This window comes from Schistocerca cancellata, chromosome 3 (genome assembly GCF_023864275.1).
Source record: "Schistocerca cancellata isolate TAMUIC-IGC-003103 chromosome 3, iqSchCanc2.1, whole genome shotgun sequence".
NCBI lineage: Eukaryota > Metazoa > Arthropoda > Insecta > Orthoptera > Acrididae > Schistocerca > Schistocerca cancellata.
Genome location: NC_064628.1, coordinates 743,645,959 through 743,665,367, shown reverse-complemented (window position 1 = coordinate 743,665,367; position 19,409 = coordinate 743,645,959). Strand labels below are relative to the sequence as shown.

General features: G+C 40.1%; 1 protein-coding gene across 1 annotated transcript in view; it reads right to left on the bottom strand.

Annotated features, from left to right (window-relative positions):
• Positions 1 to 19,409, bottom strand: part of LOC126175761 (probable helicase with zinc finger domain) — a 166,564-nt gene that overhangs the window by 75,785 nt on the left and 71,370 nt on the right. Inside the window, exons 9-10 of the mRNA XM_049922733.1 lie at positions 7,939 to 8,065; positions 7,730 to 7,862 (exon numbers count right to left, since the gene is read on the bottom strand). Of these exons, the coding sequence (XP_049778690.1) occupies positions 7,730 to 7,862; positions 7,939 to 8,065 (260 nt within the window). The remainder of the gene's footprint in view (positions 1 to 7,729; positions 7,863 to 7,938; positions 8,066 to 19,409) is intronic.

Genomic DNA, 19,409 nt, shown 5'->3' with positions numbered 1-19,409 from the left:
GATGCCATGTCATGTCATAAACGACCTACAGGACGAAAAAACAATGAGGTGCTGATGACGTGCAAAGGTCATCCTGATGGTGGACTCCAGGTGAACCAAATTATCAGCAATGGAGTGGCCTTGCGAGAAATGCCATGAGATGCGTCCACAAGACCCCGAGACTCAAGGAGCCAACACAGCCGCTTGCTCACCATCCATTCAAGCAACTTACACAGAATATCAGTAAGATTGATTGTGCAATAACTGCCCATTTCTAGGGGGTTCTTACCTGGTTCAGTACTGGTACTATGCACTTTCTCGCCACTGAGATGGGAACTCACCCTAGTTCTAGATCCGATTAAAGAGGGCAAGGATGTGACGCTGACAATCCACTGCGAGATGTTTCAGCATTTGGTTTGGGTGCGGTCAGGCCCTGGGGCCGTATCAGAGCAACTGACTAGGGAACTGGAGAGTTCCCATTCATTGAATGGAGCATTATATTGCTCCAGGTGGCAGGCAGTAAAGGTAAGCATATTCACTCCTCCTGCTGTTTTACGAGCCAAAATGCGGGTTCACAGTTCTCAGACACATATGTAATCATGTGCTGCCACTGGTTGAGATGTCAGGGGATCCACTGACATGACATAGGTTCTGTGGCACTTTGCCTTGGGAGATCTGGTGCCTCAGTGGCCACTGGGATCTCCACCTTGGGCACAGAAGGAGTACATGCAGTGTGCAGTGGTGTGGGGGCCACTGAAGTTTTCTTTGTCTTAGTAGACTACTAGTTGTCCTTCTCAGAAGTTGAGCACTGAGAGGGTTTCCCTGAATTGGTTTCAGGGACAGAGGAAGAACAAGAAGACCGATGGCCACCAGGCTGTGGTTCCTTCAGCCACAGGCTGGCATCTGGCTGTGGACCAGCAGGAACAGTGGAAGAAAGCATCCCATGGGGATTCTTCGTAGCTGGAGAAGCTGGAGGAGGATGAGCTGCCTCTGGCTGGGGGATGGGGACCACATTTACAATTTGAGCAATCTGGTGAGCAGGGAGAATGGAGCCCACTGCAGTTTACACAGATGACGGGAGGGGAACAAGGAAGGCTCGCATACAACAGACATCCACAACCCATGCGGATGGGGTAGCAGCTCAATGGGAAAACCGGTATCCGAACTTCGTACACTTTAAGCATCTTATAGGAGGAGGAACATTGAGTTTCACATCACACCAGTAGATCATCACCGTGATGTTTTCAGGCACTGTATCAACCTCCAAAGCCGAGATGAAGATCTCGGTAGCAACTCTGTTTTTCCTTGGTTTCCTATGGACATGAGGGATGAAGTGCACACTCCGTCGCTCTAAGTTGGCCCGCAGCTCATCATCAGACTGAAAAAGATCATGGTGCAAGATGATGCTCTGGATCGTATTGAGATTCTTGTAAGGTGTGACAGTCACGGGAATGTCACCCACCTTTTCAAAAGAGAGCCGCGTCTGTGACTGGGCAGGAGAAGACACTTTAATCAGCGAGGAATCCTTCCTCATCTTAGAAGTGGCTGCAACTTCCCCACATGTCTTCAATGTGTTTGATGAAGAGTAAAGGATTTTTAGCCAAAAAGGTGTCTCCATCGCATACTCCTGGTACAGACCAGGTATTTGGGGGAGCATTTTTCCCCTAGTCGTTTAGTCCTACATTCCTCCCATGGTGTGGCCATGGAAGGGAACGTATTGGGATCATATTTCCTTGCCCCATATCAGGCCTTTTCATTTGAAGAGACTGCTGGGGCCATGTGACCACCAATGGGAGAAAGTTTAAGTTACTTCATGTGTGAACTACCTGCCATGGTGCCACCCACTCTGAATGGGGATTCTCCCCATGGGTGCCATCCAGCCACACCAATGGTTATCTGGCCATTAATCCATTGCCAGGAGTTTCTGTGCCCCAGTCATGATAGGCATAAACTACAGGGAATACCTGTGGAGTGGGCAGTGCAGGCACCACAGTGCAATCCTGGTGGGGGGGGGGGGCGGGCTGCACTAAGTGCAACAAGTACTTGACGAATAGCCCCGCTCCCCTCCCTGCCTCACAACAGGATGGCTACTGTACTGGGTTTTGGGCATACTATGTACTATGACAAGAGGAAGGAAAGATGCCAGGGGGGAAAGGCACAGAGACGGTGCATACAACACAGTGGGCAACCTTTACTCCACAACATGCACTTCTGTAAAATTTGGAAAAGATGCCAGGTCAACCACAATAATGGGGACCATATAACTGTTTATGGGAGATGAAACGAGAAATGAAGATAAAAATCGTGAACCGGACCCAAGCAGGATCTGCCCCAAAAGGACCATCCAACAAAGTCAGAGGAGGTAAGAGATAGTCAAAGTTTAGGTATGCAGCAAAGAAAAAGAGAGCAACACTCCAAGGGCAGGGGCTCTGTGGTAACCAAGCATATACTCACCAAAGAGTGGTGACCCTGTGGGTGGGTGGGGGTGAGACATGGAAAAGTAGTTTAGTTAGTTGTTAAGTGTAGAACATCCTGCTGTGCATGCTCTCATTTTATGTATGCACAGAAAAAGTGTAAGATCCGTGAGCTCTGGCAAGGTCTGATGAAGAATAAACCTCTCCACCTGCTGTGGCAGAGAGCTTGTCCTTTGGACATCACAGCCTTACCATGCCTTGGAGGTCAAGGAGCAAACAGACTCATTCAAGAATGTAAATGATAATAAGCAAACTAAAGAATGACTATGAGAACTGTCTCCCTCTTGACTGCTAATGTCAAAGCAAGAAACATGTCTGTAATGGTCTATAACAAGCTACAGAATAAGAGAGACCTGTTCACCCATCACTGTACTTAAGTTGTAGACAAAAAAACACTGAGCATAAAATACAGAAGAGATAACATTACATTGTTTATGCCATTTAGTAGTTTGGACAGACTGGAGATCTGCTACAAGGGGAAGAAGTCCAACAGTACAGTTCCATGCCACTGCATAGCTGGACCATGAAATGAATTAACTTCGAGAATGGTGACCAGAAATAAAATATCTCTGGAATAGAACAGTGCACAGTACAACAATGCAGAACCTCTAAGTCAAACTACATGACAGTTTTACTGGAAAAGGATGTGTCACACTGCAGTGCGGTGCCACTCAGGCTGTATAACAGTTCTGAGTTGACAGAGTTTTGTAGCACAATGAGGCCAGGGGGAGGGTACTATATACATGACCATCTTCTACTGAATCCAGCATATTACTACGGTATTCAAGAAATGACTGTGAAAAAGATTTGTGACTTTCAAAATTACAATGGACTGAAGAAGTAAGTCAATAGGTTAAAATATAGCTTTTAGAAAGTCTGTGTGTGTTTCAGGTTTAATTCCATTGCAAATCTGCTGAATAACCACTGCAACAGCAGATCTAATTGGCATGTCAATGTATAGCTGAAATTTCTATTTCAATTAATTATCAGTTATTGGTTTAAAAAATGACTGATTCCATAATGAGACAATCTTTTCCAAGAGCACTTAATATAAACAAGTAAATGAATCTACACACATCAAATTATACAACAAAAATCTGCAGGAAGGTTACAGCTCCAACTACATTATATCAAGAGAGTAGAAATTTCACAATTGAAAAAAATGGGTGAAGAGGGGTTAGTCACAGTGATTCCATTTCAAGAGTGTTTTTTCTGACATCTTGAAAGAGGTTTAAATAGCAAGAGAAAAGTCAGATGACAATGCCAGGAAACAAGCAGGGTATATTTTGAAACTTAAGGATGAAGAATGTGATACACAGAGAAGAATGGATGAGGCCTTGCTCATACTGCAGATGAAAAATGGCTTATAATTTTGCTGCTATGCATTAAGAACATACTTTTATTTTTTGTTTTCTGACATTATTAAATATTCCAGTCTCTGGGAACCAAGGACAGAACCTACACAGATCAACAAAAGTGTTGCATCACCTGAATACGTCATACAGGCATGTTGTTCCTGGGACTGTTCCTGTTCCAGTCAGAAGGTTACCCTTCACATTATGTACACACGCACGTGCACATGCACACACAGTTAGCATCAGCACTACCTGCTGGCAGATTTCTGTACTCTAATGGACTGCAGCATTTCAGTTGAAATTAAGGTACCAGTAGGGACACATTAGACACATCTGTAGACCAGTAGAGTGAACATCCATCATACCACAAAGGACAATCACGACCACTGATTTTGTACACAATATCATGTTACGTGCAGAAGACTTGTCAACTACGGAAGTTGCTCGCAGTGCGCACCAGAGTCAAAGTGATGTGCTGTGGACACAGAATCAGTTCCATATGACAGGTAGTGTTGAAGACTTGCATTGCACAGGCTGTCTGCTTTCGAAAGGTGCAAAGGATGACAAATATCTATGACTTCATGAGCCAAAGGAACAGTCGACTGAGTGCTCTAGAACTGAATTCAGCATTCAAAGGGGCTGCAGGACATCAAGCATCACATCACAGACGAATGCTCAACGTGTATCTCCAAGTATGTATGTATGTATGTACGACTATGGCAAGCATCCTACTGTATACCACAACACCACTGATTCCATTAATGATGGGCAAGAAGACATGCACAATGGATGCCCAAGGATTTGTGGCAGGTCTCATTTATGGGCGAAACCGTGATCTGCTTGTACTCCAAAGCCGAGATGAAGATCTCGGTAGCAACTCTGTCTTTCCTTGGTTCCCTATGGACATGAGGGATGAAGTACACACTCCATCGCTCTAAGTTGGCCCGCAGCTCATCATCAGACTGCAAAAGATCATGGTGAAAGATTATGCCCTGGACCGTATTGACATTCTTGTAAGGTGTGACAGTCACAGGAATGTGTTTGGAGACAAACCATTAATATTAAACACCTCTGACACGGCATCCCACTTTTGCGACAAGGTAGTGGTCGATTGATGTTTTTGGTTATATTTTGTGGGACCACTGCATACCTCTTGTGGTTATTGAGGACACTGTTATTGCTCTACAATACAGGGACCAGATTCTGCAAGCATTAGTGGGACATTATTGCACACATTTTGGTGATAATTTCATATTGACGGATGCTAAATCGCATGTCCGTTGTGCTGTTCTAATGAACAAATTCTGTCAGCATGCTAGGATCACCAGAGTGGAGTGGCTTGCCCTTCCCTGGACGTAAACCCAATTGAAATGTGGGGGCCTGATTCCAATGATCTGTTTTTGGACATTGACAGTGACTATGCACTGTGCGATTTATACATAACAGCCACTGAAGAGTGGGAAAATGTGGACCAGAGCTGGCATGATCAACTCATTGATGGTATGCCACAACAGATTCATGTCTGCATCCAAAGAAGTGAGTGTTCCACAAAGTAATTAGATTACTCAGGAGTGCTGAGAAAAATCCTCAACAGTAGAAATACGATATTGTTGTTATACAAACAACCATTTTTTTTATTTGATGATCTGGACACACTGCACATGAATGTATATGCATGTCTCAAAGCCAATTTTTCTTTTCTGTACCATAAATTTTAAAATAAAAGGGTGATGCAAAACTTCTGTTGATGTGTGTTCATCTACACCTAAAGAATGATATTTTCACTCTGCAGCATAATGTGTGCTGATATGAAACTTCCTGTCAGATTAAAACTGTGCGCCGGACCGAAACTCGAACTCAGGACCTTTGCCTTTCGCAGGCAAGTGCTCTACCATCTGAGCTACCCAAGCACGACTCATGCCCCGTCCTCACAGCTTCACTTCTGGAAGGTAGGAGATGAGGTACTGGCAGAAGTGAAGCTGTGAGGACGGGGCACGAGCCGTGCTTGGGTAGCTCAGATGGTAGAGCACTTGTCCATGAAAGGCAAAAGTCCCGAGTTCGAGTCTCGGTCACAGTTTTAATCTGCCAGGAAGTTTCATCTACATCTATACTCTGTAAACCACTGTGATGTGCTTGGTACGGGTACTTCCCAAGATACCATTTATTAAGATTTTTGCCCATTCCATTCACATATGTAGTGTGGGAAGAACAATTGCTTAATTGTCTCTATCCACACTATAATTAGTCTAATCTCGTTTTCCCGAGCCCTATGGGATGGGAGTAATACATATAGTGTTGTAATATTCTCCTACATTCATCACTCAAAGCTGATTCTAGAAACTTCTAAACAGACTTTCACGGGATAGTTTGTGTCTATTTTCAAATGTATGTAGGCTGTATGCAATCTGATACTAAAATGCAGACTTTCACGGCCGGAAATATCATGTCCATTATAATTATCCGGACCGTTAAGCCGTGGTCGGTTGATGAAGGGGGACCCCCTTGAAGATCCGCGGGCGGAGACAAAACGTTGGGAATCGACACAGAATTCATCAACCGGCCACGGCATAACAGCCCGGATAATTATAATGGACATGTATGCAATCTACTTTTTAGACTGATTATATGTCCCAGTATTCTATCAATAAATCAATGCCTGTCACCTACTTTACCTACAATGGGTATTATGCGATTATTCCATTTCATATCACCACAAGTTGTTACACCCAGGTATGTATTTGTACAAATAGATGATTACAGCTGTGACTCATAGAATGCTAAGTCTTTTTTTTTCCCTCCTCCACATTTTGTCACATATACAACTTTACATTTCTGAACATGTAAAGGAAATTGCCAGTCTTTGTACCACTTTGAAATCTTATAGAGATTTGACTGAATATTAGTGCAGATCTTTTTTTTAGACAATACTTAACTATAGACAACTGTATCATCTGTGAAAAGTCTTAAGTTGCTATTAGTGTTGTCCGCAGTGTCATTAATACTCAACGTAAACAGCAAGGGTCCAAACAAACTTCCCTGGGGCATACCTGAATTTACTTCTGCATCTGTCAGTGACTCCATCCAATATAATATGCTGAGCCCTCCCCCTCAAAAAATTCGCAATTCAGTCGCAAATCTCACTTGCTAACCGATACAATTACAGTTTTGATGACAAACATATGTGTGGCAGTGAGTCAAATACCTTTCAGAAGTCAATAAACACTGCACCTATCTTCATCTTGATCCATGGCTTTCAAGATGTCATATGAGAAAAGAGCAAATTGGGTTTCACATCAACAATATTTTCAGAAGCCATGCTAGTTAGTATGGAGGAGGTAATTGTGTCCAAGATACTTCATAACATTCGTCAAAGGTACCTCATTATATCTGAACTCAAAATATGTTCTAAGATCCTACAACAAAATGACATCAAGGACACTGGATGGTAGTTTTGTGAATTACATCGATTTCCCTTCTTGTAGATGGGTGTGACCTGCACCTTCTTCCAACCAATGGGCAAAGTTTTTTTGTTCAAGGTATCATCATATATTATTGTTAAAAGAGGGGCTAAACACAACCACAAATTTGGTATAATATCTGCCTGAAGATATAAAAATCCAATCAAGGGCAAGCAGCTAGAAGATTCTGAACCAATCACAGGTATTACTTGGCTTGTGAAGTCTGGGAAGAGTATATCTCAATATATCTCTCTTGAAGCTTTTTCACACTGAGGTGGTATCCACTGGGTCTGTAGATGCTTTCTTCACTGTTATCAAGTGCAATTTTTTCACTAAACAGCTACCAAAATCTATTTATTTGCAAAAATAAAAATATTTCCTTTATTTAACTTCTCTCACATAGAATAGAAAGTATATGAAATATAACCATACCAAAGAATTTCTAACCACTGTTTCAACTCACCTTTTGGCAAACCTAATGTTGATAGGTACATTGAGATACTCAGAGTTACAACAATAACCCTGTGCTTCATAATATCCTCTCTTGTGGGAATACGAAATGATTTCACTCCTCCTTTAACATCTATTAGACAATACTGAGAAAAGAGAAAAAATGTATCAGTGTGAATGTCACTTTTAAGTTTAGTAAGTAGCATTGTATGTAATATTTACCTTCTGCACAACCTGGTTTACAGTTGCAACCCATCTTTTGTGGTAATAGATTCTTAAAGGTCTTGCATATTCATTACCAGCCTCCACATATGGATGAAGATAATCTTTGATGTAAAGGTCCGCTGCACTAAAAAAATAATGGTACTTCAGCAACAGAAATTACTTTATTCAAAAGAAATACCTTTTTTCTGTAAAGTATGTGTACTGCCTTCATCATGTTGTCCAAATTTGTTCACTCACCATGGAAATAATAATGTGGAACAACTAAATAATGCCAATACTAAATTGGTAACTGACTTACTTAATAACAAATAGTAAATATCAGAGACACACAAAACAAAGAAATGACAAAAGTCAAAATACCTAAAGCCCTCAGTAATCATGAAACAGAAAATACTAAAGTAAAAATCAAGTATGAGTAGGTATAGCAATCCCACACTGACTCAACATGTGACAGCAACTCTGTAGACAAATATAATAATTTCTTGGAATTATGGGAACAAGACCTTTATTCAAGAACTGTGACAAGGTGGTAATTTTATTTAATCACAAAATTTCTAGATTTTTCAAGGCTATATCCCAAATTTTCCAGCAACAATATTTGTTTTATGTGAAAACAAGTTTTTCCTAACTAGTTATTATGGCCTTTTTCTTGCCACATCACTTAGTGATTGTTCCAAGTTCAGTTTGGATTTATGTTTCACCAACAATTCTGTAAGTGATAAGCTCTTGCTGCCACTGGAAATTCCTTTATTGTGACTGTCTGTCAAAAATTATGCACTATGCTGTGTCACTGTGCAATAACATTAGATAAATGAGAAATCCTCGATAGAACATGTTTCAAACTGTTGTCACTGGAATGTTATATCAATATACTTCGATAGCAACAATGCATTAGTTTCAAATCAGATGCACGTCATGCTATGTTTATTGTTAAATTGAAGAATGGCCCTGTAAAAAAGATATCAAAGTACTACTTTGCATTGCAATTTGTAAAAATGGAACTGAAATTTGAATATTATTAAAATGTGAGCTAAAAACACATATGTTCAACTATAGATCTGTATTTATATTTTTTATAGAACTGAAAAACCCACTTTCTTGTTTGTGCAAATGAGGAATTCACAGCTACGTGACAAATTCTCCTGTACTTTACACTTCTTGTCACATTCACAATTCTGCAATGGGGAGATGTAGAGCACACAGATAATAAAAAGGATTGAGGCCAATAACCACACCAGAGGTGGTCTCAAAGAAGAATCCCAGAACAATTTGTAATAAAATGACTCCAAACATTTCTTTCCATCAATGAACACTTCAGCTCCCCCTAGAACTTCTCAGAATTCCCTAAATATTTCAAAGTACCACAAGGTTACCCGGCTTTTCCAGTAAATTCAATTTCCCTGCATATTTTCAATTTTTCAGGTTTTCCAGACCAGTCACCAGCCTCTGAGATGAAAGGGGGGAGATGGAAACATAAAGAGACTATCATAGGGGGAACATGACACTAAATTACTCAATGGAAACGCAAAACATCTGCATACCATACAGCATTATTATTCAAAAATTCTTTAAGATCATATGATGGTGAAAGGAAAAGGAAAAAAAATGAGAAAAGATAGGAATCTAAATGCAAGAACATGCATACAAATGCAGTCCTGAATTTTGCAGAGTATTACTCTAACAAAGATTGACGTATTATTTAGGAATTAAGGAGACAACTCGCCTAAAGGCAGAAGTTCTGCGTCGTCAATAAATAGACACACAAAAGATGCTTTACTTTGCTAGCTTTTGGAACGGAATTCTTTTCTCAAGCTGTAAACACACACACACACACACACACACACACACACACACACACACACACACACACACCTGTCTACCTATATTGTGTTCATTCGACTGCCAGCTCTTTCCTGGTCCAGTGAGTGTACTGGGGTGAGGTGGGGGTTCATTGTGGGGTGGGGTGGGGTAAGGGATGGAGGGAGGTGGGAGGCAGGGAGGGGGTTCGGGAGTGGAAGCATCTAGTGGCTCCCCACTCTCCCACGAGCTGCTAGACCTAGACACTTCCCTCCCCCCCCCCCAACCCTCACCCTGCCTCCCGCCTCTCTCCATCCTTCACCCCACCCCACACTGCACCCCCACCTCATCCCTGTTCAATCACCGTGGGCCAGGAAAGAGCTGGCAGTCGAATATGAGCAAAATGTACGGAGACAGCCCTGTGTGTGTGTGTGTGTGTGTGTGTGTGTGTGTGTGTAATTCCATTCCAAAAACTAGCAAAATAAATCTCTGTACCTTTTGCGTGTTTATCTGTTGACGACACAGTGCTTCTGCCTTTAGCTGAGTCATCTCCTTTATTCCCAAATAATTAGTTATTCTCAACCAGAATTTTCCTTACATTATTATCTAACCTAGATTGGCTTGTTCCAGATACACATCGAAACTACTGAAAAAAAAATTATTTTCTTATGAGACACCAAAACCAACTCCATTACAGCAGTGAAAGTAGAGAAGTAACATCTTTAAAAAGAAAAAAAAAGAAATGTATACCTGACCCAGATGTTAGCACCATGTAAGGACACTAGCCTAAGGTTACAGATGAAGAAGACTAATGAGTTCAATAGCTGCCGAAAATAACAATCTCAATGGCATAAACAATGGAAGAATCTTCTTTCCCGATTGTGGAAGCAATGTCATCAGTATCAGCACAATGCAAAGGACACCTGTCCACGTCAACTGGGAGGTGACAATATTCTGTGGCACTGTCAACTTGGACCACAGTAAAACTGCAATGTGGAGGACAACAGGATAGCACCACATTATTTCCTAAATATGGCAACCATGGAAGTCAAAGATCTATTGGAAGTGTCAAAATAACTAAGAAATAAGACACTTTAAGCACATCAGCCGATAGAGTGGTCTCGTGCTGGTTCACCAACTATAGGAAACAATTCCAAAAAAGGGAACTCAAAAACTAATGACAGCATTTTCTGCAACACAAGTAGTCTACTGTCTCTCGATTTTATACATTGAGGAACTGCCATTATTGCTGATGCACACTGTCTAACAATAAAGAAACTGTGGTAACATTTCAAAACTGGATTTGTGCTCTTCCATGCCAGATTTTACAAGGCTGAGGAAATGTGGCAACTCTCATGATACACTGCTTGAAAATAAAATGGAAGCACCCACAAGACATGGTCCAATGACAATATAACTTCATTTAATACATGCCATCAGTGGGTATGTAAATGATTAGAGCTGCAATTCTCTGTGACAGGTAGAGCAGCCACCAGAGTACATTATTGTCGTTTGTGTTTAGTTTGTTACCTGGCTTGGTAGGGTATAGAAGGGGCGTTAACAGCATCAGATGTTGAGTGGTCACTGTGAAGAGCATGGAGATGCAGCACACTTGTGAGAGACAGCATTATAAGTGCCTGACAAAATTTTGAGAGAGTTCTCATTGTGTGTCTCAATTTGATCACCGGGTCGATTCGGTAATATTCAAATTTGTGAGGTATCACAGTGACAGTGGCCTGATGTCAGACTGCAAACGTATGTGATGGAGGGCATAATCGTCATCAGGGTTCCAGTTGACCATATCTGACCACCACAAGGAAGGATCACTATATTGTGCACCAAGCAAATCAAAAGCTCTTCACATCTGTGCCTGTAATTCAAGAACAAGTAATGGACTCTGTGCAACATTCTGTCTCATCCCACACTGTTGGTCAGAGACTAGCAGCAGCCAAACTAGGGAATTACCTTCGAAAGCATAAGCTACTGTTAACACCACAACATGAAAAGCTGCATTTGGAATGCTTCTGTGGCTGGGAAGTGTGCACTGCCGATGAATGCCATCGCACTGTAGTCAGTGATGAATTGCAGTTCTGTACTACTGCAGAAGGTGATCATCACTGAGCATGGTGACCACTTGGAATGGGGCCCAATTCTTCCAATGTTTTGAAGAGGCACAGAGGCGTTACATCTGGTGTCGTGGTGTGGGGAGCCATAAGGTATGACTTGAGGTCACAGCTGGCAGTGACTGAGGGAACTCTGACGGCACGAAAGTATATAAAGACATCCTGCACCCTCATGTGTTTCCTCTAATATGATAGTACCATGGGCCATTTTTCAACAGTAGAACACTTGTCCACACAACATGGCTCAATGAACATTGTACATGATACTGTACACTCAAGGCCACCAAGATCCCAATTCATACCCTTTAGAACATGTGAGAGACCAACTGACATCAATGCCATCCCAGTACCAGTATCTAGGATATTAAAGACCACGAAGAGAGACATTGGTTTTGTAACACTCTTGCCAACCAAATCAGTGCAAGCCAGAGAGGGTGCATCATCATACAGATTAGTGAGCAAATACTGCCAATCACTTTAATCACTGAAATTAATCATTGCAATATCATCATATACTCTCTCAGACTGAAGTTTCAATTTGTTTCTTCCTCTCCTGGGTGCTTTAATACAATCTCCTCCACAATGATCAATTGCCAGACAAATAAAAAGTCTTAAGATGGTCTCAGTCGTCATGTTTTGACACTCACAGCACTTTCTGAACTACTCTCCTGTATGCATATGTATGCCTTCTTGCACTCATTCAAAGCACTTGGTAAGGTCTTCACAAGGCAGGCATCTTCTAGGAAGTTCTTTAACCACACATTATATCCAAAGAAACTCAAATCAACACTTGCTGATCCCCCTCTCCATTCTGACAAACAGGTAGATACTGAGTAAAGCTTGATCAAAACTGTAAGGTGGTTGGCCATTTCTCCTCAATGCCTCTACTGAATCTACAGACACAAATTCCTCTTGCCCTTATCCCCATCAATGCACATCATTCATTTACTGCATACCCCGTTTTTTAATTTGCTAGGTGGGTCTCTTCTGCGGAGTCTGAAAGGTACAGCCAATAATTCATTTCAAGACTGAATTGGTACAGGCATACCTCATTACTAATCATTATATTGAACACACTGCCTTTTACCACTTGGAACAATTTTTCTACCTTCTGCAGATAGAATATGGAGTAGACAGAAATGAATCCATTAGAAGCATTAGAAATTCAGTATTACAGGAGACTGCTGAGGACTTGATATATTGATCAAGTATATTCAATAAAGAACATAACTGATTAAAGTGACAGAATAGAACAGTTATTCACACATCATTACAAGACTCATTGTTGAAAACTGTAGTTTAAGTGTTGATGAAAGGAAAGAATCACAGCAGTATTGCTACCTACAAATACTGAAGGCAGATTGTTGAGGATGATGGATGCTGCAGTTACGCAGAAATGAAGAATATAGCTGCAGGTAACAGGGCTAAACAACTACATCAAACCAACCTTACTGCTGACAACTAAAACAACAGAATTTATCTCAGGAGTTATACAGTGTAGTAGCTTGGTATACAATGGGTAATATTTGACTGTGCATCTTTATAACCTGAGAGTTCTCATGTATGAACTTATAAAACACAAGCAATGTGATATTAAAGGTGCATTAAATTTGTTGAAAGGTGCAGCAAGGATGGTCTTACTACACATATACCGTATTTTATGGACTATTAGATGTTACGAGCTATAAGACACATCTTAATTTTTGAGCAATTTTTTTAAACATTTTTACCATTTATATTATTAGATTGCAAGGCCAGACTAAAACAATTCTTAGTTCATAAAACGAAACTGATCTTTAATATACATGAAAACATCATCTGAACTTTCTTCTTCCTCCTCTTCCCGTACAAGGTTGTCTTCACTTCCTCCGAGAGCATTATTTATGTCACACTTCTTGAAAGATTTAACAATAATGTCTTATCTCACTCTAGACCATGACTGTTTAATCCGCTGACACACTTATTTGATTGTAAGTAATTTTAAAACTCCCATCAGTGTGAATTCATGTTGTGTTTCATCCATTTGTTTCATTCCTCTCTCATACACATTTTAAATGGTTTATTTATTGAGGCATTGAGAGGTTGCAATTGTGAAGCAAGTCTTTCCAGAATAACAGCAAGCTCTGTACTTTCCTCTCTCAATTTATCTTTCACACGATTTTCCAAATTACTACTAAACTGATCTGGCACAAGACAAGAACTCTTCTTCAACAAAGACCTTTCCTTCTCTCCCACACTCTGTTAATCCACAGTTTCATATCAGCCTCATCCATCCAACCTTCTCATATACATGAGCAACAACTGGCAATATTTCAGAAGGTTTTGGCATTGTTTCATGCTTTAAAATGATCACTGGGTGCCATCAGCACAGCATGAAAGGACAACAGTGTAGTGCATTTTTTCACGTCCACCTGTTTTCATAGTTACAGTTTTAACACCTTTCACGGCAACAGTTCCGTTACTCAGCACAAAAAAAATGTCAGAGGCGTTTCGTCCTTATTCGCTATTTGGCTTAGTTCGACACTGGTTTTCCTTCGATGTTGAATAATAAAGCAATGGAAAGATGATATTTTCTCTTCATACTCTTGTGGCATTTTCTGAGAAATTTTGGTTTTCTTTCACATGCTAAGCCCTTGACACATCATAAACCTATAGCACCAGCCAATTCCACCCTCAAAGTCTGTCAAGTTCCACTGTAGCACTAGTTTAGGAGTGTGTATTTGAATCATTTTTGTATTAATTCCAACGCCATTTCGATGGTGTCCTTGAATCCGTTTCAATACGTCATCTCCTAGTTTGGATCATTTTGCACTCAGTCCTTTATTTGCACATTTAGTCTTCCTCACTTTTTTCAGTTCTTCTTTACTAGGCCATCAATCGCGAATCTTTTTTTTCTGTTGGTGAAGGCCCAAAATGCCGCTCAGTTTGTGTTTAATGTTTCAAACAGATTTTCATTCAGACCTACGTAAAATAGTAAAAATCATCAAATGAAAATGTTTCAATTTCACTGCCGTTTCTGTCTAATTACAACATGCACAGAGAAACAATTGAAAGGCTCGTGGTCCATCCAGATGACAACATACTCTTCTTTGTATAAGCTATAATTTTCATTTTATAGACCGCATCATATGAATACCTTTTATTTTTTCCACTATGAAACTAGCTACCAACAAAAATATTGTACTGTTACTGATAACACAAAGAACTTTCAAGTTCACTGGCACTGTAGACTCCAATGAAGCACCACAGGCTATACATTGTTCTGCTTTGGGATGGGAGGGAGACAGTGTCAGCAAGCTTGTGAATCCCCACATATTTGTCGCATTGGTGCACTGCTACTGCCACTTGGATCCAATGCTGTCAAATAAGAGACAGGTCATTTTAAGACCAGCAGGAATTTTAAATCAAACACTGGACATTTCTATATTAATATCAAGTATAAGATGCACCTGAATTTGAGGCAATTTTGTAAAGAAAAAAGTGCATCTTATAGTCCATAAATACGGTACAACACTGACAATCTCCCTGACATGCATCTCTCCTAACCTGTTGCCCATTCCTTTGTCTTACCTCTTCCATTATATCTTCTGTCCACCCCCCCCCCCCCTCCCTCTCTCTCTCTCTCTCTCTCTCTCTCTCTCCCACCCCCCTTTCATCCCTCTCCCTATTTTCTCTCCCTCTTCATCTCAGCCTTCCTCTCATTCTCCCCTTCTCTCCATCACTCTATAATTAAAGGCTCTGTGAACTCCTATGACCTTGTTGTTCACTCACTCATCTGTCAAAAGACTTGCCTCACTCTACCGTGCTACCCTTTGCTTGCCTTTTGTGTCCTCCCCTACTTTCTCTCCACTGCCATCAGGCCAGGCAACTGTTATCAATAATTAATCTCACCAGAGCTGCACGAGTGTACATTTGGGTGTCTTGTGTGGTATTGTGTGTGTCTCCTACATAAAATAGTAAAAGTCGTCAAATGGGAATGTTTCAATTTCAGTTCCACTGTCGTTTCAGTCTAATTATAACATGCATGTAGAAACAAATGAAAGACTGGTGGCCCATCCAGATTACAACATACTCTTTTCACAACTTTTTGCTCTTTATGTTTTAAATGTAAAATGGGTGCCTTTTTATGACCCTCAGAGAAATGGGAACACAGTACTTCATTGCAGTGAAAGAAAGAGATGAGAAATATTCCGACAACAATAAATGTGGTTAATGTGGGCAAACAGCAGCTTGAGTTAATCATGTAGAGACTAGAGAGCCAATTCCTCCTGGAAACAACTGAAGTAGTGCTCAAAGGAAATATAAAATTGAAAGATTTTCAAAGCGAAGCAAGTACGAAAGTACTACTGAAAAAGTGATCCAAGGTAACTTGGTGCAGACAATTCTTTACAAAAGGATACTGAGAGCGTTATCCTTCTTTGACATACAATTTTGTTTCAGACCACTACTTCCTTGATAAATATTACAAGCAAAGGCGTCATGGAAGGGAAATCAGAAAGAAACCGCAGAAAACAATTGGCAAGAATAAAATAAAATAACACAATAGTATTGGGAGAAGAAGACCAAGGCAAAATCAGAGACCAAGGAAAGAAGAAAAATAAAGCTTGGATGAGGACTTACTCCACAAAAGGAAGAAACTTATGAGAAAGAATAGAAAAAGCAGTGGCCAAGAAGACGAACAAAAGTATATTTCCATCAAGTTGTGGAGTACTAATGTCACACAGTAATATGACATTAATACAAGAATTGAACAACCAAATAAATCTCCCATAAAATAATTTTTTCATTCACAAATAAAACAACAGTTGTGTTTCAACATTTCTATATGGCATCCTTTCTGTAATATGTGCTTATTCAGCAGTGTTACTTGACAGTCTTTGTGGAGCTTGTCAGTTTAGGGGACAAGAAATGACAGGTTGAAACTGTGCATCAACTGTTCAACTGAGCATAGAAAATCAACACAAGTGAAAAATTTTGCAAAGTTTCTGTTACATAATAAACAGTATCTGTATTTAATAAGGTACATGCACATTATCCTGTAGTTCTCTTTAAGACAAGAGCAAGAGTTATTGTCTCCACCTTACTGCTAAATTTGTTGCTTATAACAAGAAAGGAGCCCATGAGTATATTACCCAATGAACATTAGTAGCCATAAGCTTTAGTAACGAAGAAGAGCCTAAGTGACTGTTAAGGGACTGCTTTCACTCATTTGATAGAATGTATTACAAATTGAAGAAATAAATAATAGAAATCAACATCTGTAGCACATCAGGGTATCCCAGGAGGAATCAATATTCCGGGATATGACAGGTACATTCATTTGAAGCAAAAAAACTTCATGTGGTTTCCAAGATAGAACACATTTAATGTACATTTGTTTTTAAACTAGTGGCTCACATGTATGTCTTACCCGCCCAACACCTTCGACATTTTATTCTATCCCATCTTGCCTCATTACTTTCAATATCTTTGCTTGGAATGTCTTTCTCCCATTAAACTAGCAGGTTATGAGCAAAGTAGTGTGAGAGATTAGGCATATATCACGAAGAAGCATTGTTTAACTGTGTTTGTACGCTTGCTGCCTAAAATGTCCCAAATTTACAATAATGAAGAATATGCAGTTAGGAAATATGTTCACAGCTTCTGCCATGATAGTGCTCCTACTGCTGTCAAAGAATAATGTCAGTGCTTTCCAATGAGTCGAATTCTTGATCATAGAGTGTTTACCAAAATTTCAAGCACACTGTGTGAAAGGGTATTCTACCATTTATCCATTTTTCTTCTGGGCGTGTAGTTCAACAACTTGTGCAGCAACAGCAACACATTGTTGAAATGACACACGGTAACTTTCTGCGTGTATCAATGTCCCATGAACAAGTGTACGATGAACACTAAATGCAGAAAGCTTGTACCCATTTCATGTAGAGCAAGTTCACAATCTTGGTATTGGCGATAATGCTACACGACTTGAATTGCCATTGGTTCAAAGACAACTGTCATTTGCTTTCATTAATACTATTCACTGATGAAGAGATGTTTACATGGAATGGAATTTACAAGTTCATTTTTCGATCAATGTTTCATGTGGTATGATTGGTAATACGTTGATAGATCCAGTCATTTCAGAAGAGCAAATTACTAGTATTGTTTGAAAAATTCATTAGCTGAGCACCTTGAGGAAATTCTCCTGCCCCTTCAGACTGCAATGTGCTTCCAGGATGACAGGGTCCCTCCACATTTTACCAGACGTATGAGGGAACATCCCAACTGCATCTACCTTAATCACCAGACTGGTTGTGGTAGTAAAATTAACTGGCCACCCAGATCACCAGACCTTATGCCATCAGATTTTTGTTTATGGAATTGGATTAAGTCCAAGGTGTACAAACAGAAGGTGAATATGCAAGATGAGCTGCTTGGTCATGTCACTGATGCAGCTGAACACATTAGAAAAGGTGCAGAGGCACTCTGACAGGCAACACAACGTGTTCTCCCATGAGTGCACCAATGTGTGGAAGTTGATAGTGGGCTATTCAAACATTTATTGTGCAGAGTACAACAGCTGTAGTGTAATATGTATGATAATGTTTAGAGGCTAATGTGTTAAAAATACTTATTTTTCAACTGATACTTAGTACAATACATGTTGTAATGTTTTCAAACTGTTATATGTGTGTGAACTTGACAATGCATTGAATAATACAGAAAAAAAATAACAATGCAGATTAAATGTTTTCTGTCCTAGAAACCATTTGGAAAAGGACATTTGTCCATACGAAGTTTTTTTGCTTCAAATGAGCACTTCTGTCAGATCCCCGAATACTGATCAATCTTTCTGAGACCTTCTACACCTGTATGCTGCAGCATGAAAACAGAAATTTTCAGCCCTATTTGCATGAACAAAGTGCATTTCAAAATTATTACATTTGCAGCAGTGTTTGGAACTGCTGGTTTTACTGCATCAAACAGACTGAACCAAGATTTGTTACAGTTTACATACATTCAGCTACATGAAGAAAAATGTAATGCTGGAGAAAAAGCAATAAATGGAACTGAATATTGTTATTAACTATAAATGACCTCAGTACGGCTGATGCTACTACAGGGACCACAAGTCAGATGTTCTGTTAAAGATAGACTTTCAATAGAAAATGTAGGAACAACAAACTGGATAGAAGATCACAATAATGGGAGACTTAAATGGACATGTGGGCTATTTGGAAGTACTAATAGTTGAAGGCTGGGAAAGAGAAAGGAGGAAGGGCAAAAATTGTTAGACATCTGTGAAAGGGGTGAGCTACCAGTCAGTAACACCTAGTTTAAGAAAAGGAAGTCACAAGGTATCACGGTACTGACATGATTTGTCAAGTAACTCAGTGATAAACTACATAATACATGACCAGCACACACGTCAAGATAATACCTTCCAAAGCCCTAAGCAGTGATCACTTTCTTTTAGTGGTGAAGCTGTGTAAAAAGGAAAAAGAGGGCAGAACAACAGAAAAGAATGATAAGAGTGTGGAAATTGAAAGAAGCAAAATTTAAATA